Below are 23,705 nucleotides of genomic sequence, written 5' to 3' on the forward strand. Positions count from 1 at the left end.
ACAGACTCTTATTTCGAGGCTTTTCAGAGCTCAACAAAAAAACTGTACAGGGAGATTGCCCCGCTTTGCTTTGCCCAAAGTGAATCCTTAGAGGGTGCTTGGATACAAGGGACTATTTTTAGTCTGACTAAAAATAGTCTCTTTTAGAGGCTAAAGTTCCAAGCACCCCTGACTAAAGAGAGGCTAGGACTAGTCTTGAGGCTAAAATCTTTTAGTCATGGGAAACCTACTAAAATATGTATTAGCTCTCTCTCTCCTCATTTAATTCTTCTCGTTAGTTCTGGATTGGAGGGTTTGGAGGATAATAAATGCTCAATAACTAGATTTTAGTCTCTTTAGTACTTGGATCCAAGCATGGGTGAGACTAGCAAGTTTTAGTCCCACTACTTTTAGTCATGGGACTAAAACGTATCCAAGCATGCTCTTATGTTCGCTGATGACTTAGTGTGGGAGTACATAGCCAGATGAAGGGAGTAATAATTGACTGCTATTTAACAACAAATCATATTTTCCAAGTCATTTTGATATTGATATTCTTTATGCCTGATTTTTTAGTACCGAATATATAATCGGAGTCTTATATGCCAAAATAATAACAAAAAATGCACATCTCTAATCACGAAACTTTAATAAAAGTTGAACATACTTGATCATTCTGTCCGCGCGTGCACTCCATCGGCGTCGGCCACTGCTCCTCCTTCACCGGCCGCCTCACCGCACTGCCCGAGCAGATCGATCCGGATTACCACAACCGGCGTCAAGGTCATCCAACTAAGAACCTTTGCCCCTGGTGGTGTGTGGATTTCTTCAATAATCATGTGATTTTTTTTGGTTCAATCCATTCTTTTGGTTCCCATTGGTTGTGTATTTTATTTATGGCAACATATATGTATCATCCACGGCAATAAAGTGAAGGTCCTGGGGCAAATGGCAATGTATTAAAAATGACCTCTCAAAAAATGTGTTACAAATGATTAGAGATATCAACGTGGTGAGTCGTGACGCTACAAACATAAAGGGTAGACCGTGAACACAAAGCTCACATGAGAGAGCATGCACCTACCAAAGAAATCCTACCAACCAGATGATGACTGGTTTATTTTTCTTAATCAAAGCTCATATTGTTGAATTATAGATGGGCCATGGCCCCATATAAACAATATATCCTGGTTAATCTTTAGGGCCCATGTAGGCGTTATCTGCAAGCCATAGGCAACCATCCATCAATCCCTACCCATCGTCTCGTGTGTTGTCCCCATTGTTATGCATGTTCAAGAGCCTTTCTTATCTACCGTTGGGTTGCGACGAGTTTCGTGCACTTGATGTTGTCTTGGTTAATATTTATTCAATGATGGCGCAAGATCCCCCCCCCCCCCCCCCCTAAAATGCTAATCGTTTCGAATTCCCATGGTGGAGCTCCCAGTCAAGATTCATATTCAGCTACGGCAGTCGTTGATTGTGAGTCAAGGTTCGTGTTCAACTATGGCACTTATTGATTGTGGATGCTCCTATGTTACGCCATGGGGTCTGGTACGCACGTCGGTACGGTGAGTTAGGATGTTTGCAAAGTCTTGGTATTTGATCTCTCACAACACCCCACATGTACTTGTATCTTTCGTGCTGATGATCATTCTGTCTGCTAGCCAGGTCATGCCTTCTGGGCATACATTTTAGTTTTCTCTTCTTCTTTTACACATGTTATTTGTAAGGGTTTCGGCATGATTTCCGTTGTAAATAAGGTCAACTCGTTCAGGTTTTTGATCTGGTTTCCATTATAAACTTGATCAATCTCTTATATTATGGCCACTTTGAGAAATATTTTCAGGGGAACCCCCAGTGAATATAAATAAATAAATCTATTTGACGCTAATTCTCCTGCACAACCAGGTCAAAAGGGGGCAATGGAGGTAGCCCTTTGTCCTTGGGCATGGGTGAGGATATGGGGTTGTGTGAGTTGCGCATAGAAGGTAGTGCTTTGCCTCGCTTCGTGCGAGACAGAAGACCCTCGTCGCCTCAAGTGCTTCCTTAATGAGCCGGCTTGCGGAGGAGCCCAATCTTCTTTTTTCTCTTTTTGCTTTATTAAATTTATTATTATTTATAAAATGGGAAGAAATATATTTAAAATTTTAAAAGTTCATTGCACGTTCAAAAAATGTTTCATGCAATGTTAAAAAATGTTTGTGCACCTTTTATAACATTAAGAGTATTGAAAAAAAGTTCATGACATTAAAAATACTCATGCGTTTTAAAGAATTTATTGTGGCTTTTAAAAATTATCAAATTTAAAAAATGTTCGCTCAATTTTTTCTAAAAAATTGCACCATTTAAAAATGTTTGTGACATTTAAAAATGTTCAACATTGTTTTAGAATGGTTATTTAATGTAAATAAAGAAATGTTTAAGTGAAAAAAACATACCGCACCATTCAAAAAATGCATGTGACCTTCTAAAATGTTTACAGGTTACAAAACAAATATTTGTGACATTTTAAAAAATGTTTATATAATGCAAAACAAAGTTTGTATAGTATAATAAAATGTTTTGTACTATTGCAAAATTATTGAACATCTATTTGAAAATGTTTAACATTTCGTATAAAATGTTCCAAGTTTTCATTTGAAAAAATGTTAATCATGTATTCGTACTCGGCATACTATGGGTGCCACGTGGCGTTGCCGTTTCCATCTACTAGCCGTAATGCTGATTTGTTGTGTTGATTGCCACGATTTTGTATTCAGCATAAGGGTTGCTGAGCACCCGTGAAGTGACACTTAACATACCCTGCTATGCTGGCCAGCGATATATACCGAGTGTTACACTCTAAAAACCATATGCTGGGTGCATATCTGCCTTCACCGAGCACTGTAGATGCTCGGCATAGAACATTTTTCTGAAAATGGATGGGAAATCGATCATGTTGCTGCACATGCCAATGTGGTCGACGAATATGTGCAAAGGACGGAGTAAACAGCAGGGTTGGCGAACCGATTATTACAATTGACAGATGCCTATTGCAGATTTTTTTTAGCATTCCAAAAAAAATTTGCAGAGGGAAATTGTACGTGTAGCGTTGCCAAATTCGAATGCTGAAATTTGCTCCTGTTGCCGCACTCATGACTTGGTATCGGACAATTTGAGGTGCGGCCTTACATACCCAGATGAAGGCAGTACATTGACTGATTTTGAACAACCAACCCATATTTGCAGAAGTCATTTTTATACTGTACTCCATCAGCCCCATAATATTTTTGACACTAGTGTGTCAAAAACGCTCAATTCTCCTTGATTCTTTTCCAATTCAAGGAGTAGGAATACTATTGAAGCAGCTGCCTTATATGCCAAAATAATGAGTGCAAAAAGTCATGTCGGCAATCACAAACATTTTGAATAGAAGTTGGACAATAGTTGATAATTAGGGAAAAGATAAACAAAAGTTTTACAAGTCATGCAAATAATTAAGGTGGAGAAATACCAGAACGCATAGATTAAATTGGAATTTGAGCACCTAGCCACGCTTCAGTTCCATGTGGCACGCATGGAGATGACAATGCTAGTAAGGGCTGAAGGGCAACTCTCCTCCAGATGCTTATACCCCTCCGATGCCACCACAGCGTCAAGGATAGCAGGAGTGCTGGTAATGAACTCGACGCACTTGGCCTTGAGGTGCGAGCAATTGAGCTGCTCAGCCAAAGCCAAAGTCGTCGCTGCCGTGTCGACCGTGATGCCGCCAGAGAGCTTGCCCGCGCAGATCACCTTGAGCCTGTCCAGCCCGTACCTGTCAGCTGCTGCAAGTAGATGCTGAGCCATCGTTGGCACGGCCTCCAGCTCCTGATCAAGTTCAGGCACGGCGTCGGTGTAGATAAATCCAAGCAGCGCCCTGAAAACGTCCGACTCCATGTCCTTGATCTCCACGCTCCGCGAGCACGCCTCCTTCATGTTCCCGAAGAACTTGGCCATGAAAACCGGGGACCTCGCCGACAGCACGAGCTTGTGCGCGGCGAACGACTCGCCGGACACGAGAAATTCAACATCGGAACCGGCTCTGCTTCGTAGAAGTTCACCAAAGTGCTCGTGCAAGTTGGACGGTGGCATGTACGGCCCTGGTTTAACTGAGATGGTTGGCGCTGGTAGTTCCTTGAGCACCGTTATTGTGCATTCCACAATCAGAGTATCATCCTTGAGGTAACTCGATGCCACTAGATCACGTCTCTGCCCAAGATTAACAAAAACTGTAGAGAAGCGACCTTTGGGGCGCCAGAATGCTCCTGAGTTAGTCGTTCTTTCAGATGGTTCAGCAACGCCTCTCGGATCAACCAGTCGACAGCTTAGATTTGCCCTCACAACGGGCGTACGGGGTTCGCTGAGAAAGGCAAGCTCTACTGCCACCGAGAACGTTCCCGATGCTGGATAAATACGGATTTCCCACTCATAGCCATCGACGTTCCATCTGGATTTGATGGAATAGTCGGTAGACATGGCCGACGTGGCGCAAAAGCCATTGATCTTGAGCTGCTGCACAGAGCGCACGGCATCAGTGAGGTCTGTGCAGGCATTAGCCATGGCGGTGGTGGAGAGTGAGGATGTGAGAATACCCCATGGCGGTACGATTTATACAGCAGGAGTAAAACTAAAGAGGCAGGGACTCCACGGGTAGAGTGGTCAGCATGCATGGGTAGCTAGCATCCATGCTACTGGACGTTGGAAGTTGGAAACTCAATCTACATCAATCAATACAGAATACCAACAATCACCATGACCAACCCTTCTAGCCTTCTCGAGGCGTCGTCGTGGCTGTGGTCCACATGCTAGCTGTTGCCTGTTGGAATAATATCGCGACTTGTGGTTTGAGAAAAATGTTACTCTCCCACAATGATAGTTGCATGCATAGTTCTCCCATTCTCTCTCCCTGTCCCCAATCAAAATCCATGCCTTTTTTTAATATAATTTAGATGATTCATTCTTTTAAACCAAAAATCTGTTATTCGGTACGCTTTTGAATTACTGGCGATAAAACTTTGAAAAACAAGACCAATGTTGGATACATTTCAAACTAATTTAAATTTCATTGTCCCAATCAACTAAAGCATATGTTAAATATTTTCTGAAACTAGGTGAAATAATTGACATATATTTTTTTGGAAAAGGAGGAAAACACATGGCCTCTGCATCAACCGATGCATATGCAGCCATCTTATTAAAATAGAGTAGTATCAAAGTCTTAGGGTCACGAGAGGCCCATAATCCAAGTGCGAAACGAAAGAAAACATAAAAATGATGCCACATCTGACGAAACAGAGCAGGCTACGATGCCTATACATCTAGCCTATTATCCGCTTGCCATCCAAATTGGCGAAAAATAGCCCGTGCTACCATCTCCCAACGTTTGCACCCAATAAACAAAAGCTCCCTGGATTCCACATAAGTGAGTAATGACTACATAGGGATCCACGCTGTAGGTCTGTAGATAACCCGCAAAAAAATCGTGAAGTTTGCCCCATTAAAAATCAAATCATTTCTAGTATTCCATATCGCGCAAAGTAGTGCACATATCCCTATCCAAATGGAAAAAGTCCATTCTAAACCCTGAACTCGTAGAGGTTCGGCGAAATAAACCATCAAGTCAAAATCCCGGTCGATTGCACCCTGAACTATGTAATCTCGGTCTAAATCTAACCCTGACATTGTTTGAGGGATAAAAATGCTGATGTAGCAGTGGGCGCAGGAGCATCTTTTTTTTTTGAGTCGAGGGCCCAGAAGCGTCTTAAGCGCCCGTTTCTTTGATTCTTGTAAACGGGCGCACACGCCGCATCCGCACTGGGCCGGCCATCATACCTTTTTTTTTACGTTTTTCTGCAAAACCTTTCACAAAAAATATGCTCCGTGAAGTGTCGAACCCCGCACCTCACAGGCAATGTACGAGCGCGCTAACCATCAGGAACAACCTTGCATTATTTTATTCTTCTTTTAGTAACGATATTTTTTGTGTGCTAGATTCCAGCTTGTGTGGTTTCTTTGTTCTGGTCGGTTTTCTTGTGTTTTATTACTTTTTCAATTTCGTGAACTTTTCTCGAGTTTATGAACTTTTTTTGTTTTCGTGAACATTTTAACGGAACTTTTGAATTCGTGAATTTTTTCAAAGCGATGAACCTTTTCCAAATTTGATGAACTTTTCAAGTAGATTAACATTTTTTCAAATTCGTTGAACTTTTTGTTCGTGGAAGCTTCTTATAAAGTTTTTTTTCCTTTTTTATCTAATGCATGAAACTGTTTTCAATTCGTGAATCTTTATACAAAACTCGTAGACTTTTTTGAATCCGTGAACTTTCTTCAAATCCACGAACTCTTTTCTATTTACATTTTTTTCCAAAATCCATAAACTTTTCTTTTGAAAATTTATGAACTTCTTTTTTTAAAAATGAACCTTTTAAATTCGTGACCTTTTTTTCCTTTTGCAAATTTGCTTCACGAGGTTTTTTTCGTTTGGTATTTCTTACTAAGATGACCACGAATTTAAGAAAAAATTTTGAAAAACGAAAATAAAAATAAAAAGAACAGAAAAAAAAGAAAGAAGAAAAAGGGAGATACCGATCATAAAGATGGGCCTGTCCTTGTGGTTACGTCCGTTGACCAACTACAGGAGGTCACGTGTTCAAGTCACCCTATGTGCTTATTTTTGCAGTTTTAAAGAATAAAAAAACTGCACGTTTTAAAGAAGGAAAAAAAAAATACTTAAGCGGGCCGGCCCAACAGGAACAGTGCGAAATGGCACCACCAATCCCGGCCATCCTATGACACGTCGGCAATCCTGGTTTGCCAAACGACGCCAGGGTTCAATTTAGACCGGGATTGCATACTTCAGGGTGCAATCGACCGGGATTTTGACTTGAGGGTTTGTTTCGTCGAGGCTCTACGAATTCCGGGTTTAAAATGAACCTTTTCCCTATCAAATATGTTTCGCTGTATATACGTCCACTCCATCGAGTCACGTCCCAAATAACGTGTTTATGCTCGTTGGGGGGTGTATGTTAAAAGCTATATGAATTGAGCGCCATAATAATTTTACAAGTGGACAATCAAGAAAGAGGTGTTTAATCATTTCGTTGTGATCATAAAAACAACATCAGGAGATACCGATCCAACTTTTTTAGCAAGTTATCTTCGGTCAATATGACTCCTTTATGAATGAACCACATGAAAATCTTAATTCGGAGCGGAATTTTAATCTTCGTGTAATGATTTAGACAGTGGCCCGAAGTCAATTAAGTCCAGATACATAGATTTCACTGAAAAGATCTCGTTCACAACTAACTTCCAATGAATCGTATCCTCATGGTCCGATAGTTGAACTTCCACCAACCTGCGAACAAGGTGCAACCAGTCGCTCCAACGTTCCCCCACTAGGGATCTTCTAAATTGGATATTAAGCGGTACCGAATTTAATACTGTGGCGAGACAATCTTCCTTTCGTTGCACAATATTATATAGGGATGGATATTGTAGAGTTAGAGGCATTTCCCTTAGCCATGTATCCTCCCAGAATCTATTAGTGGTACCTTTACCTACGATGAACTTCACCCGTTGGAAGACAGTGACATTTGTCTTCATTAACCCTTTCCAAAAAGGTGAGTCTGTAGGTCTGGCTGTAACCTGGGCCAATGTCTTAATGCGTAAGTACTTATTCCTCAATATTTGTACCACATACCCTCGATCTCCACTGATAGCCTATATAGCCATTTACTAGATTTTTTTTCAAAACTATGACATATTTTATAGCATTTTCGGAAACTATAGCGTGATTTGGATAAAAATCAAAAGTAACAGAGCTAGCTGAAATGAGACTTTTCGGCCACCACTAGGCCGAAGTAGCCTTTTCAGCCTCCCCTTGGCCGAAATGGTGGGGACCTGGCCGAAAAGGAACTTTTTGGTCAAGTGTAGGCCGAAAAGTCCTTTCTGGTCTCGTGTAGGCCGAAGTTGCATGGCTCATACATTAGGCTGAAATGTATTTTCCCGCCACCCGTTTCCCGCCAACCCCTTCCCGCCATATGTTCCCGCCACCCGTTTCCCGCCAACCCATTCCCGCCTTATGTTCCCGCCAACCCTTTCCCGCCATACCGCAGTCATTCTTTCCCGCCATTTTCTCCTCTCTATCTATAAACCCCCCCTTCAGGCGGAGGTGGATAAGCATTCCAGTTTAGTGTAGTCGAGATGTCCCATTATCCATTCGTCGTAGTTTTCACCCTGGGATGAGCAGGACTCTTCTGAGTCTAGTTACCGATTTCAGGATGGACAATAGGATAGTTCCATGGGACGAACTCACCGGTAGTGACATCATAATGAATGAGTTGGCTCACCAATTACGTAGGTCTGGGTGTCCTGAAAGGACCTATGAGGAGGTACGTAAAGAACTTCTTAGGTTGCATGGAAGGTGGAAGAAGGTGGTGGTGCCGAAGAGTGAAACTTTTAGAAGGATTTCAGCAAATAATCCATCTTTATGGATTGAGGAGAGCGAGGACAAAGATGATATCTTCATGCCACCGCTTCCGGGTTCTGCATCGTCGAAGGGCAAGAGTTCTTCATCGTCCAAGGGCAAGAGTTCTGCATCCTCGAAGGGCAATAGTTCTGCATCGACGGATGGCAAAAGGACCGCATCGTCGAAGGGCAAGAGGGCTGCATCAGCGGAGGATGATGATGATGACTTCATGTAGTATGTAAGATGTATTCCGGTTGTACCATTTCATTCAGATGTACTTGCATTATTAGTTTTTACTATATTATTGTAGGGCATTATGTTCTATCTGAATTTCATTTTGTAGTATGTAAGATGTATTGCACAAGTTCAGCCGCACCGTTTAATTCAGATGTATTTGTATCTTAATTATCGGTTGTAGTCTCTTTGGAAATGTAACTGGAATAAGAATGAGAATTAATACTAATATGTCTCTCGCATACGTAAAACAACATATGTCTCCTGATCAGATAGAAGCAAGTGCGATAGTAACACATACATGAAGCATGTCTCATACATAAATACTGACTCACAACTGCGAACAGTCTGAAACTAACATAGATAATGACTCATACATAGATAGATAAGCATATCACTGCGGGGACCGACGACGAGTCTGGGTCTTCCTCGGGAGAGGACCGGAAGGCGATAAGCGCTGAGGCGTTGGATGAGGCTCGCGATAACCATGACCATAGTTAACCTCGTCTCTCACGGTTTGTGTCTCCCGTGTCGGTGGCGGTGGTGGAGTGTGAAACACTGTCTGCGAGAAGTCAAAAATGTTTGTAGCTTGGTCATCATCCTCGCCGTCGCCCTCAAAGTACGAAGCTCCACCACTAAGCATCGGTGACTGCACTAAATGCATGAACGGTTGTGACTGGTTGCCGCCTGCGGTCAAGTAAAACATGTAAAATTGATACAAATGCATGAACGAAGCACCACCACTAAGTATCAGTGACTGCTGAGAATGCAGGAACGATTAGTACACTGTTGAAAAGAATGTAGTGAGTAGTGTTACCTAGTTCCATCTGTTGATGCCAGTAAGCGCTCCCTAGCTGTGAAGGAGGTGGCTGATGCCAGGAAGAGCTCTTTGGCTGTGAAGGAGGTGGCTCATGCCAGGAAGAGCTCCCTGGCTGTGAAGGAGGTGGCTCATGCCAGGAAGAGCTCCCTGGCTATGAAGGATGAGGTTCTGCACGGTGCACAGAGGGTCGTGGTTATGAACGGTGCACAGAGGGCCGTGGTTCTGAATGCTGTACAGAGGGATGTGGCCGACGATGTGCTGGAGGAGGAAGTGCAACATCCGAAGACCGTCTACACGTAATAGTTGTGTAAATTCCACGTAGCTTGTCATCAAGACACCTCAACCATGAGACGCTCTCTCGCGGTGGGATATTTTCTCCCCTCTGAAAGCGCTGCATAAAGGCGGAAACATCCTCTCGCGCTTGTATTGTCAAGTCACCCTGTACACAAAGAGTTAACCAATTATATCCTCGTTGTATGATATACACCATGAATAGATAACCAAGCGAATATGTCCAGGTTAACAAAAGACTTAACATATGAGAATCTAGGCACGTACCGCGTGGTGTCTGCTTCCCACAATAGAGGCAGTTGGGTACATATCGCTGGTGAGAGGGGCTTCGATCTGATCAGGAGCAGCTAATGGAACCAAGTAGATCCTCGTTGTATGACGGTAACATTGCAGATACAACCCGAACATTTCCCAGTTAAAGGGCCAAACCTCACCCCAGATATTTGTCGCAATGGTAGTCCATTCGTCAACGTAAGGGGTAATGCTCTTAAGCCAATAATCCATGGACTTGTTTCCTCCTAGGCGACTGTCCCTGAGATTGACATGCGCGATACATGATTAGGTATATTATGAATGTAGAGCTGACAACTAAAATAGTATTAGTACTTACTTGTGCACGTGTTCTGGCAAGTGTGGAATATCTGGAATCTGAGGCTCTTGATATAGACCGAACTGTCTTATCACCCTATGAAGAGCCATCTCCTCAACCGTCACGTCGAACACAAACTTGGCCTTGGTCATCCAAAAGTGCCGATCTCTAGTGCACAATCCAGAAATCCCAACTAGGTACCTCAATGATATAGCCTGAGGCGAGTATGGCTCCCAGATAACTTGATCCTCGTGCAAACTATCAAACTGCGCCATGAAGGACGGGTAGCATCCCCTAACCTGGCTATGTGCATGACAACAAATAAGCATTAGTAATACTATTGAATGGTAAGAAGTAATTGAATTAATTGTTACTTAATATAAAAGTACATCTCGCCGTGCCCAAACAGATACCATAGTAGGCAAGTCGTCGATAGCAGGCACATAAGCCCCAGCTAAGTCCTCCAAACCAAAAGGTTTATCAACGTAGACATAGGGTCGTCCAATAGGGAATCTCTCGTATGACCAGAACTGCAACAATAATGGACATCCAACAAGACTAGATTTTCTAGACTTCAACAAGCAAGCTTTGCACAGGCCTCTGTACGTAGCCGCTAACACAGCAGAAACAAAACTCCTCTATAGAATATCCGCAGGGCAACGTGCGTCAGCTATCTCTCGTGCAATACCGATGAGTCGTGCATCGACAGTGGTCACGTGGTTCTCCGTAAACATCATCTTGCCGAACAGCCAAAGAATATATGCCTCTAGGGATCGGTCAATTTGTGCCTCCGACAACTGAACATCAGGATATCCTAACGAGACAATCTACATAGAAACGTAATGATTGTATGAACACCGGGCAACTAAAAAAACAACATTTGTTTAAGTGGCCATGATGGTTACCTGAAACTAGCTCAACCATCTAAAGAGAGGTCCGTGAGGATCGTTGTCTATGGCCCTAGCAGTCGGGACCGCAGCCAAAAAACGGGTCTGCATTGCTGCTTGCCAACCAGATTCTGCCTCTAAGGGACCTATGGCAGCACAGGCCACAGGTAATCCCAACAAGTAAGACACATCCTATAAAGTAGGCGCCATCTCTCCCCAGGGAAAGTGAAATGTATGTGTATCTGGTCTCCATCTATCTACTAAGCAGGTAAGGAGTGACTTGTCGTTAGAGAAACGTTTCACTTGCCTCTTGTGTAACTGCAATGGTGCACCCGCCTCATCTAAGTCCGGACCATCAATCCACTCATCCAATGTACCCTCAACCAGTCGTGCCAAGGGTAGAAGTCCAGCCCAACTTAACCTACAAAATAAAGAGATTGTTAGCGGCTATGAAAAGTATGTCAAACATAGTAAGTCATTATATGGACTCCATTAAATGCACACATACCTATCAACCCATGAATCGTGTATCATCCAGTTAGTCTTTGGGGTACGAGTGACCAACACGTCTAACTTGTTGCCCGCTTCCATAAGGGCGCCCCGGTGCTTTCTATCGATGTTACCATTAAGCAACGGATACGAAGACATATCTGCAATTCAAACAACAAATCTCAGGTGCAAATAAAACATAGCACGACATATTACATATCAAAACATAGTGCTGACATATTACATATTAAAACATAGTCCTGACATATTACATATTAAAACATAGTCCTGACATATTACGAATTAAAACATAGTCCTGGCATATTACAAATTAAAACCCACTACGACACATTATATAGCTTGTGAGTTATTTCTTCCTCGTCCGCCCCTTCGGCCTCGACTGCCATGACCACGTCTGCCTCTTGCTCCTATTGTCGCAGTTGTCGATGTGGAAGCACCATCTTTGTTCAGGTCGGGACAATATTTCATCCTATGCCCATAAGCCGCGCATAACAAACATTGTCTGGTTGCTCCACCAGCTTCTTTTAAATAGTATGGGGACACGAAGGAGATATCATCCAACTCAATCTGGCAACAGGCAACCAACACATGAGAGAAAGGAAGGTGCAACAACTTCGGTTTGTTGCATGTACACTCACACATTGGATAAAATTCCGTTCCAATTTTTACCTCGTGTGTCTTCACCTCATGTCCAGAACCAAAACCATCGGTAGGAAGCTGAACCTCATACCTCCTTTCTTGATTCCCTATGAGTCTGACAGTGTGCTTCTTTGCTTTCTCTATCTTCTTTGCCATGTATTCCATGACACTGCTACAATAAGGTGTGTTCTGATTATCTTCAATATGCTTCTTTGCTAACTTGTGCCTTTCTCTGAAATATCTCAAAGTGCCATGGAATACAGCCTCCACAATAGCTGTGAGTGGCAATGCTCTATTCCCTCTCAGCACGAAATTATACACCTCTGCAAGATTGGTTGTCATGTGGCCATACCTAGCTCCATGTGTGTCATGCAGCAAAGACCAATTCACTGGAGGCTCTTTCTCTATCCACTCAGAAAAATTCTTTATTGCCCTTCCCTTCTTTCTCTTAGTATTAGGAGGGTCAATTGCTGGCAAGTCACAAAGACCTACTGGCTCCTCTAGCTCCGCGATGAGTGCTGCTAATTTAACCTGATCTTCTTCCATTTTCTTCCTCGCACGGACCTGCTCTTAGTAAAATCATCTAGTTTTGACCAAATAAATCCGTATTTGCGCTGCTGGCTCTGCTTGCATAATTTCTTGAACAAGCTCATCAACTGCTTGTTCTTGAACTGTGAGAAAAAATTAGCCCCAAGATGGTGCATGCACCACCGGCTTTGCAAGTCCCTCCAAGGTGTTGGTTCGTCAACTATTGGATTACGTAGTGTCTTCACGGCCTTCAATATACCAGCGTGTCTGTCATGAATGACACACACATTTGGTCGGTCCTTCACAATGGCAAATTTCACTTGCCGGAGGAACCATACCCAGCTGGGAAAGTTCTCACCCTCCACAAATGCCATGGCAAGTGGGATGATTTGATTGTTCCCGTCCACACTAATAGCAGTAAGGATTTGCCCTCTATACTGACCGGTCAGGAATGTACCATCCACAAACATAACAGGAGGACAATGCTAGAAAGCTTCGATGCACATAGCGAAAGAGAAGAACACGCGTTTCAACACCTTGAAATCTGGTATACTTAGCAACCTCATGTGTTGTACGTTCACATAAGTGCCGGGATTCCTCTCCTTCAATATGCCAAGGAGACGGACAACATTATCATATGAGTCGAAGAACATCCCAAACCTTTCCTCCATAGCCTTCCGCTTAGCCCTCCAAGCCTTCCCATAAGGAATGACATAATTCCATCTGACCTTCACTACTGTCTGGATGTGTTTTCCTTCCATATCTTTCTTCTCTACTATCTCTGTATACATGAGTTGCACAATGAGACTTGAAGTTAGGTTCGGATGCTTCACTAGCAAGTTCTTCCTCACACAATTATGTGGGACAACAATGGTTACAACCCAGTGGATGTCATACTTCGGCAAGTGCCCGTGCACCTTCCCAGGACAACCTGGTTCAACACATTTCACAATATAGTTTGTTGGACTTGATATGTGTGTCCGGAAAACCCTCTGTGTAGACATAGCCCACTTTATCACCGCATACTTCAATTTTTTCTTTGTATCAAACATAGCCCCTATTTGTACTTGGTTCAGATTATACTGCCATGGAGTCTCATGGCCATCGTTGACCGTAAGGCCGGTGGATATGTCCTGCTCCCATGTAGAAGGAATCGGTACCTCAACTTCATCCTCAGAATTTTCAGAATCCAGTCCTCCACCAATCCATCCTCATCCTCTTCCTCCATCACCCTCTGCATTTCATCCCCTTCCTCATCCCCATCAGCAAAACCAGAACCAGCTAATATTATCGACTGACTACTCTGCCAAGTATCAGGACCACAAACATTGTGTGGCACGTAGTCCGACTATTTCTCGGGTTGGCTAGCATCCACATCTTGTGGTTGCGACCCGGATAAAACAATCTCGTTAGCCACTTCACTGCCTTGGCCGGGTTCATAACCACTGTGGAGTTGTACGGTGTTCTCCTCCTTCGGCACAGGTTGCACAAGTGCATATGGGTGGATCCTTCGGTCTCAGCAGTGTCTTAACAGGGACAACCAATGCTGGCTCCTATCTACCGGCATCAACTCCAACTTGACATTTTTATAGGATTTGGTCCACAATGCATGAATACTGACAGAACATACTTCAGGATCCAGCCCGAAACTAGTTGTCAACCAGTACTTCAACTGTCTAATGTCCAGTCTGTCCGGGTCTGCTAATGTCATGACGCCATTTTTAAACTCGCTAAGATCAACCCCCAACTCATTATATCGAACATTACCAGCGCCGTAGTAAACAATCAGATTTACTGATTCAGACATTTTCACCTGTCAGACATTGTCATCCTCTCATTAATCACAACGAACACTAATATTCACTACTAGGGAAAATGCTAGCAGCAGCGCGGGTTTTTAGGCTAGCAGCAGCGCGGGTGGCCGCGCTACTAATAAGGCGCTACAGCTAACTCATAGTAGTAGCGCGGCCCCAACCCGCGCTACTACTGTTGACGATATCAGCAGCGCTTTTTGTGAACGCGCTACTATTAACTAGCAGTAGCGATTTCGCCATCCCTCGCTACTGCTATATCTTTCACCATTTACCCACTGCCCCATTCCCTTTCAGTTCTCCTTTCAGATACTAGATACTAGGTACTGCTAGTAGATATCAAATTCATAAACCATTACTAAACTATCTAGCAGCAGCGCTTTAGCTATGTGTCAGCATGCAAAAATAAACTTTGTTCAATATATCAAAAACACATTGATCATCAACGATCTTTTTGTGTACAATCTGATTTGACAATATGAGTCCTCACCGGTTTAGGAACAGGTGAAGACTCATATTGCAGCCACAAATTCTACACATAGAGTTCAATGAAGATCAAGTGCTTGTCAAAGTGTGAGAAGTAACATATTTAAGGTGGTAGAAACTCTCTTCACGGAGCGAGGTGGGACTAAATTTTTGTACGAAACTTAGCAGTAGCGCTTATCCGGGAAATGCGCTGCTACTATGCCACGTAGCAGTAGCGCGCATCACGGTAATGCGTTGCTGCTATAACTAGCCTCGCGGCGGCCTCATAGGAATTATAGCAGCAGCGCGTCTTTCGGGTGACGCGCTACTGCTATATTTGTCTCAGCAGCGAGTTTGGTCTGTACGCGCTACTGCTAATTAGCAGCAGCGAATTATTTTGGAGCGCGCTGCTGATAAGATTATATGTATAGGCTTTTCCCTAGTAGTGATTACCCGTTACACTAACTATGCACTAAAATGCCTCCACAAATATATTAACACTGCAATTCGCAATATGACTTATCTAAACTAATTAAAATGTACAATTCAGAGAAATTTTGTGACGGCATGGTTATACCTTCGAAGCGTGTGTCCCTAGCTTCTTGCTCCTCTCTTTCACTCAGCGGCACCGGCCACCTCGCGGAGTACTTGCACCACCGGACAATGGCAGCGCCGCCCCCTCGACGACCGGAGGCTCAACTCCGGTCACCCCCCAAGCCGCACCTCCTACTCCACAGCTGCTGCTCCTCCTCACCACCATCTCCTTTCCAACCGCACCTCCTCCACCCCACCATGGCTCCTCCCTCCCAACCGCTGCTCCTCCTCACCACTATCCCAAACCAGAAAACACAGTAGGCCGTTGGAGAATGCTATGATCTATCTATTCTGTGTCTTGGATGTGAAAATGGGTGCAAATTGGAGGAGATCGGCGCGGGCTTGTGAGGTTACAGAGAAGAACGAGAGAGAGAGGAGGAGGAAATAGAGTGCGAGCAGTCCAGAGGAAGGAGACGGCCGCGCGAGCCTTATCCCGACTCTTCGGTCAACCCTTGGCCGAAAAGCTCTTCGGCCGCTCGCTGGCCGAAAAGAGCCCACTTCGGTCGCGCGTGGGCCAAGCTACGATTTTCGGCCGGCCCACCACTGACGCCACCTCTTCGGCCCAGCCGAGCCCCACTTCGGTCTAATCCTGGACGAAAAGTCCTTTTTGGCAAAAACCGGGCCGAAAACAACCTCTTCGGTCACCGCGAGGCCAACGGGGTCATAGTTTTGGTTTTTTCGCGTTAAGTGCTATAGTTTCCTAATTTTTTGCACAAAAAGTTATAGTTTTGAAGAAAAATCCATTTGCTAAGCAAGCATCTGTTCTTTACCTCTAAGTTCTCGATTCCTAACCCACCTTGGTGTTGGGGAACACGGTAATTTCAAAAAAAAAAATCCTATGATCACGCAAGATCTATCTAGGTAATGCATAGCAACGAGAGGGGAGAGTGTGTCCACGTACCCTCGTAGACCGAAAGCGGAAGCGTTGGTTAACACGGTTGATGTAGTCGAACGTCTTCGCGATCCAACCGATCCAAGTACCGAACGTACGACACCTCCGCGTTCAGCACACGTTCAGCTCAATGACGTCCCTTGTACACTTGATCTAGTTGAGGCCGAGGGAGAGTTTCGTCAGCATGATGGTGTGGCGATAGTGATGACGAAGTTACCAGCGCAGGGCTTTGCCTAAGCACTATGACGATATGACCGAGGTGTGTAACTATGGAGGGGGGCATCACACGCGGCTAAAAGATCAACTTGTGTGTCTATGGGGTGCCCCTTGGCCATGTATATAAAGGAGGGGAAGGAGGAGGCCGGCAATTATCATTATCCAACGGCAGTGCCACGAATAAGTTGCACTATCATTATCAACTTTGCATCTTTTGGCATCAATACTATGAATATGTGTATTACCATGATCGAGGTTCAACAAACCATCAACATTGGGTGTATGACCATAGAAGGTTTTATTCATGTAAACAGAATAACAATTATTCTCTGTCTTAAATGAATAACCGTATTGCAATTAACATGATCTAATCATATTCATGCTCAAAGCTGTTGAGATATAGATATTGCATGTGTATTTCTTGTACAACAAGCCCTCCTTCTTCCTTGTATAGTTGAGGGCGTGGCTCTCCTATGTACCTATATATACATGCATATTGCACCCGATGAATATATCGTGAGTTGTATAATCTTATACATGGTATCAGCCTTAGTTCGATCCCTCCTACCCAAAGCACGTCGCCGTTGCCTCCTGGCCGCCGCCGCTTCCTCGCTATGCCCGCATCACCGAATCCTCGCTACCGCCGTAGCCTTCCCCACGCGCCGCTGGCTCCCTGCCGCCGCCCCTCTTGTGATCTCCCTCCCAGTCGCTAGCCGCCAGCCCTCTCGCCACTAGCCGACCATCTCCCAAACCCTAAACCTCTGCTACCCCGCCGCCCCTTGCCACCATAAACCCTAACCCGCCCCGGCCGCACCTAACCCTAGCTGCCGCCATGTCGGGATCCGACCTCTCCGACCGGTCCGCCGCCTCCATCCCTCCCGTCGTGAAGCCGCCGAACCCCTTCGACTCTTCCGTTGGATCCTCCGCCGCCACCCTTCCTGATCGTTCCTACATCCGCGATGTTCCCATTGAACGTCGCATCCCGGTCATCCTCTCCCAGAAAGAGGAAATTTTTTACGCTTGGAAGGCATACTTCAAACTCCTCTTTCGTGAGTATAACCTGCAGGACCAAATCAACGGCACCGCCAACCTCTTCATCCTGAATCGTGACGCCGACTGGCTGGCGATCGACGCCACCATCATTCGGTGGCTCTTCCTTACTGTGTCCAAGGACATCTTCCACACCGTTGTTCGCAACAAGGATGATGCATGCACGGTGTGGAACAAGATCGTCGGCCTCTTCATCGACAACAAGCTCCAAGGGATCGTCTTCCTGCAGCAGGAGTTCTTCGGGTGTCATCAAAATGACTCCTCTGTCGACGACTTCTGCATGCGCCTCAAGACCCTCTCCAATGACATCGGCTTCAAGGTGGGCGACGTGTTGCTCCTCTCCACCCTCACCGCCATCCTCAATGAGGATCTCGGCAATCCCGCCTGCAACCTCACCCTCATGGCGAACCCTACCTACGAGCGAGCGGTGGCTTATCTTCGTCTCGAGGAACGCCGGTTGAAGCATCTTCGCTCCCATGCCGTTCACACCGCCTTCGCCGCCGGCTACTCGCGCTGTGACCCTTCGTCCTCGGGTGCGCCTCCTGGCTTTCCAGCGTCGTTCCAGGCGCCCGACCACTGGCGCCTCTCGCAACGCATGGCGCCTACGGCGCCCCCTACCAGTAGCGGCCACCGGCTCCTCCTGCGGCTCTTCCTCAACAATTGCCATAGCAGCAACCACAGCAGCAGCAGCGCCAGAGGCGCCGCGGCCGCGGTAAAGGTCAGACGCATCAGCAACAGTCGTGCGCCGGGCCTGTACAGCAGCAGCCGACACCGCCTTAGGGTGGTGGCCACAACCCCTGGACAGGGTTTGTGCATGCCTACACCATGCCCGTGCCCCGCCCCCCACTCCAAGCCTCCTCGGGCCCGGTCCCTCCGGTCATCAGGCTTTCTTCGCCGGTTAGAAACCCGGTCCGGTTGCTCCACCGACCTACTACTCTCCTGCTCCGGTTGGCTATGGAGGGCCAACCGCTAGCACTGGCGTGACCGGCTACTCGGGCTACCCTGCGCCGGTCTCTTATTATATGGCCCTGCTTGCTGCACTTCATCAATAGCCTCCGACCGGGGCCTATTCCGGCGGTGGCGATTGGTTCATGGACACCGGTGCATCTTCGCACATGGCCGTTTACCCGGGTAACCTCTCTTCCGCGTCTCCTATTCACACTTCCTCTCGCATCATTGTCGGTAATGGTGATGGTCTCCCTATCACTCATATTGGTTCCACCAGTTTTCCTTCGAACTCTAGACCACTTTATCTCAATAATGTTCTTGTGTCTCCTGAACTTATTCAGAATTTAGTCTGTGCTCGTAAACTTTCTCGTGATAACTCTATAACTATGGAATATGACGAAGTTGGTTTTTCTGTTAAGGACGCCCTCACCCGGATGGTTCTTCACCGCTGTGACAGTCCCGGCGATACATACTCCGTCCAGCCTCCATCATCCTCACATGTTGGACCAGTTGCTCTTTCTGCCGGCGTTGATCTTTGGCACGCTCGTCTTGGTCATCCTAGCTCCACCGCTCTTCGTCAAATTATTAGGGATTTTTCTTTTACATGTAATAAAACGGATGCGCACTCTTGTCACGCATGCCGTCTTGGCAAACATGTTCGCCTTCCCTTTAGTGCTTCATCCACAGTTGCATCGTTACCTTTTGATTTAATCAATAGTGATGTCTGGACCTCTCCTATTGCTAGTAACACCGGTTTTCGTATTATCTTGTTATTTTGGATGACTATTCTCACTTTGTGTGGACCTTTCCATCATGTAAGAAGTCCGAAGTTGCTGCCACCCTTACGGCCCTCTACTCTTACGTGTCTATGCAATTTGGTCGTCCCATTCTAGCTTTGCAAACTGGCAACGGGAAAGATTTCGACAACACCACCATCCGCAATCTTCTCTCCACACATGGCACTATTTTTTGTCTTACATGTCCATACACTTCACAGCAGAACGGTCAGGCTGAACGCATTCTTCGCACTCTTAACAATTGCGTCCGTACCCTCCTATTCCACGCTTACATGCCACCTCACTTATGGCCCAACGCTCTTGCTACTGCCACCCTCCTCATCAACCTTCGTCCATGTCGCACCCGGTGGAACTTTACACCTCACCACCTCCTCTTTGGGTCTCCTCCCTCTTACGACAGTCTTCGTATCTTCGGTTGTCTTTGTTATCCTAGTATTGCCGCCACTTCTCCTCATAAACTTGCTCCTCGTTCCCTTCCGTGTGTCTTCCTCGGTTACCCGGCTAACACCAAGGGCTATAGATGCTATGATCCGGTTTCCCACCATGTCATCACATCTCGACATGTTTATTTCGACGAGTTGTGTTTTCCCTTTAAATAGGAACAACAGGAGGCTTCTTCGTCAGCGCCCGGCCCCTCTCTGGGCGACCTTGTCCGCCCTGGCTTCGACCCACGGCGTAGGGCGGCCCCTCGATGCGCGGTGCTCCGGCTCCTGCCCGATGCTTCGTCGGGATCACCGGTCTCCAAGTAGGCCTCCGAGCCGGCCTCCCCGGGTGTTTCACCGCTGGGCTCTGCACCGGCCTCCGAGCCGGCCTCCCAGGCCCCTTCTTCGCCGGGTTCAGCCCCGGTTTCGCCGTTCCATGCGCCGGCCTCGCCGGCCTCACTAGGCTCGCCGGCCTCGCTGGCTACCATGCCGGCTCGCTCGCTGGGATCGCCCGCCTCTGCCCCAGCTTCTTCGTCGGGCGTGTCGTCGGCCTCTTCACAGCCGGGCGTGTCACCGGCTTCTTCACAGCCGGGCTCGGCGCCGGCACCGGTGGTTGCTGTGGTGCCACCACCCGCTGGCCCTGTCACTCGGTCGCGCCTGGGTGTCCATCGGCCGAGCACTCGCTACCCTCCGGATGAGTACACCTGTGTGGCTTCGACACCCTCTTCGTCACCGTCACCCCTTCCAACCTCCGCCCGTTTCGCGCTTCGCGACCCCATGTGGTTCGCCTCGATGAAGGAGGAATTTGACGCATTGCAACGCAATCACACTTGGCAGCTTGTCCCGCGTCCTCCTTGGGCCAACATCATTACCGGGAAGTGGGTGTTCAAGCACAAGTTTCATTCGGATGGTACTCTTGACCGACACAAGGCTTGTTGGGTCGTTCCGAGTTTTCGTCAATGAGCAGGTGTTGACTTCACCGACACCTTCGCCCCGGTTGTCAAACCAGGGACGATTCAGACTGTTCTTCAGCTAGCGGCCTCCCGCTCCTGGCCTGTGCACCAGATGGATGTTTCGAATGCTTTTCTTCATGGTCATCTTGAGGAACAGGTGTTCTGTCAGCAGCCGATGGGGTTCGTTGATGAGTCTTCTCCGGATCATGTGTGCTTGCTCTCTCGGTTGTTGTACGGGCTCAAGCAAGCTCCTCGCACTTGGTACCAGCGCATCGCAGCATTTCTTACTCAGCTTGGCTTCTGCTCCACTCGCTCCGATGCGTCACTATTTGTCTACCACCAGGGTGATGCTACATCATCTTGACAACATGCTTGATTGCTCTTCTTCGAAGCTCACTGATCGTCTTTGTGTTGAGTTTGCCATTAAGGACTTGGGTCCCCTGCACTATTTTCTCGGCATCGAGGTGATTCGCCGACCAGATGACTTCTTTCTTCATCACCGGAAGTACGCTCATGAGCTTTTGGATCGTGCCGGGATGCTCAACTGCAAAACGACTGCCACCCCTGTCGATACGAAGGCTAAGCTCGCTGCCACTGATGGTTCTCCAGCTTCAAATGCCCCGTTCTACCGGTCTATTGTTGGTGCTCTCCAGTACCCCACTCTCACTCGCCCGGATCTTCAGTATGCCGTTCATCGGGTGTGCCTTCATATGCATGCTCCTCGAGATGCTCACTAGACCACGGTCAAACGCATCCATCGCTATATCCGGGGCACTCTGGATCTCGGGTTGACCCTGCAGGCTTCGACCTCTCTGGACCTGACTGCTTATTCTGATGCTGACTGGGCCGGCTGCCCCGACACATGTCGTTCGACGTCTGGCTATTGTGTTTTTCTTGGGCCATCCCTAATCTCCTGGTCGTCCAAGAGACAACCCATTGTTTCCTGCTCCAGTGCTGAAGCGGAGTATCGCGCTGTCGCCAACGTTGTTGCAGAGTGTTCTTGGCTTCGACAGCTTCTCCATGAGCTCTTGTCTCTAGTTGACAAAGCTACGATTGTCTACTGTGACAACGTCTCTACGGTCTATCTCTCTGCCAACCCAGTTCATCATCGATGCACCAAGCACATTGAGATTGATATCCATTTTTTTCAGGAATAGGTGGCTATTGGTCACGTACGCGTGCTACATGTTCCGGTTTCCCAACAATTTGCTGACATCATGACCAAGGGTTTTCCTACTATGTCGTTTGAGGAGTTTAGCTCCAGTCTTTGCGTCGACTCTGGTGCCGCTTCGACTGTAGGGGGGTGTTGAGATATAGATATTGCATGTGTATTTCTTGTACAACAAGCCCTCCTCCTTCCTTGTATAGTTGAGGACGTGGCTCTCCTATGTACCTATATATACGTGCATATTGCACTCGATGAATATATCATGAGTTGCATAATCTTCTACAAACGCAAACACCAAATAACATTTATTTAGGTTCAACACTAATCCCGAAAGTTTAGGGAGTGCTCGATGATGATCATATCAATCTTGGAACCACTTCCAACACACATCGTCACTTCATCTCAACTAGTCTCTATTTATTCTGCAACTCCTGTTTTGAGTTACTAATCTTAGCAACTGAACAAGTATCAAATAACCAGGGATTAGTACGAGTGCTAGTAAGGTACACATCAATAATATGTATATCAAATATACCTTTGTTCACTTTTCCATCCTTCTTATCCGCCAAATATTTGGGGCAGTTCCACTTCTAGTGACCATTTCCTTTGCAGTAGAAGCACTCAGTTTCAGGCTTAGGTCCAGCTTTGGGCTTCTTCACGGGAGTGACAACTTGCTTGTCATTCTTCTTGAAGTTCCCATTCTTCCCCTTTGCCCTTTTCTTGAAACTAGTGGTCTTGTTTAATCATCAACACTTGATGCTCTTTCTTGATTTCTACCTTCGTCGATTTCAGTATCACGAAGAGCTCGGGAATCGTTTTCGTGATCCCTTGCATACTATAGTTCATCACGAAGTTCCAGTAACTTGGTGATGGTGACTAGAAAACTCTGTCAATCACTATCTTATCTAGAAGATTAACTCCCACTTGATTCAAGTGATTGTAGTACCCAGACATTCTGAGCAGATACTCACTAGTTGAGCAATTCTCCTCCATCTTTTAGGAAAAGTACTTTTCATAGGTCTCATACCTCTTGACACGGGCATGAGTCTGAAATACCAATTTCAGCTCTTGGGACATCTCATATGCTCTGTGACATTTTTAAGAAAACGTTTTTGAAGTCCCGGTTCTAAGCCGTAAAGCATGGTGCACTAAACTATCAAGTAGTCATCATTTTGAGCTAGCCAAACGTTCATAACGTTTGCATCTGCTCCTGCAATAGGTCTGTCACCTAGCGGTGCATCAAGGACATAATTCTTCTGTGCAGCAATGAGGATACACCTAGATCATGGACACAGTCGCATCATTGCTACTATCATCTTTCAACTTATTTTTTCTCTAGGAACATATAAAAAACATAGGGAAGCTAAAACGCGAGCTATTTGATTTACAACATAGTTTGCAAAATACTATCAAGACTAAGT

The 23,705-nt window shown here is 46.1% G+C and overlaps 1 protein-coding gene across 1 annotated transcript; it reads right to left on the reverse strand.

The window, feature by feature from the left end:
- Window positions 1–3,516: 3,516 nt before the first annotated feature.
- LOC123158348 (BTB/POZ and MATH domain-containing protein 1-like) lies at window positions 3,517–4,560 on the reverse strand. The gene has a single exon (XM_044576379.1). The coding sequence runs from the start codon at window positions 4,558–4,560 to the stop codon at window positions 3,517–3,519; it is 1,044 nt and encodes a 347-aa protein (XP_044432314.1).
- Between the last annotated feature and the right edge of the window lie 19,145 nt (window positions 4,561–23,705).

Source organism: Triticum aestivum, chromosome 7B (genome assembly GCF_018294505.1).
Source record: "Triticum aestivum cultivar Chinese Spring chromosome 7B, IWGSC CS RefSeq v2.1, whole genome shotgun sequence".
Lineage (NCBI taxonomy): Eukaryota > Viridiplantae > Streptophyta > Magnoliopsida > Poales > Poaceae > Triticum > Triticum aestivum.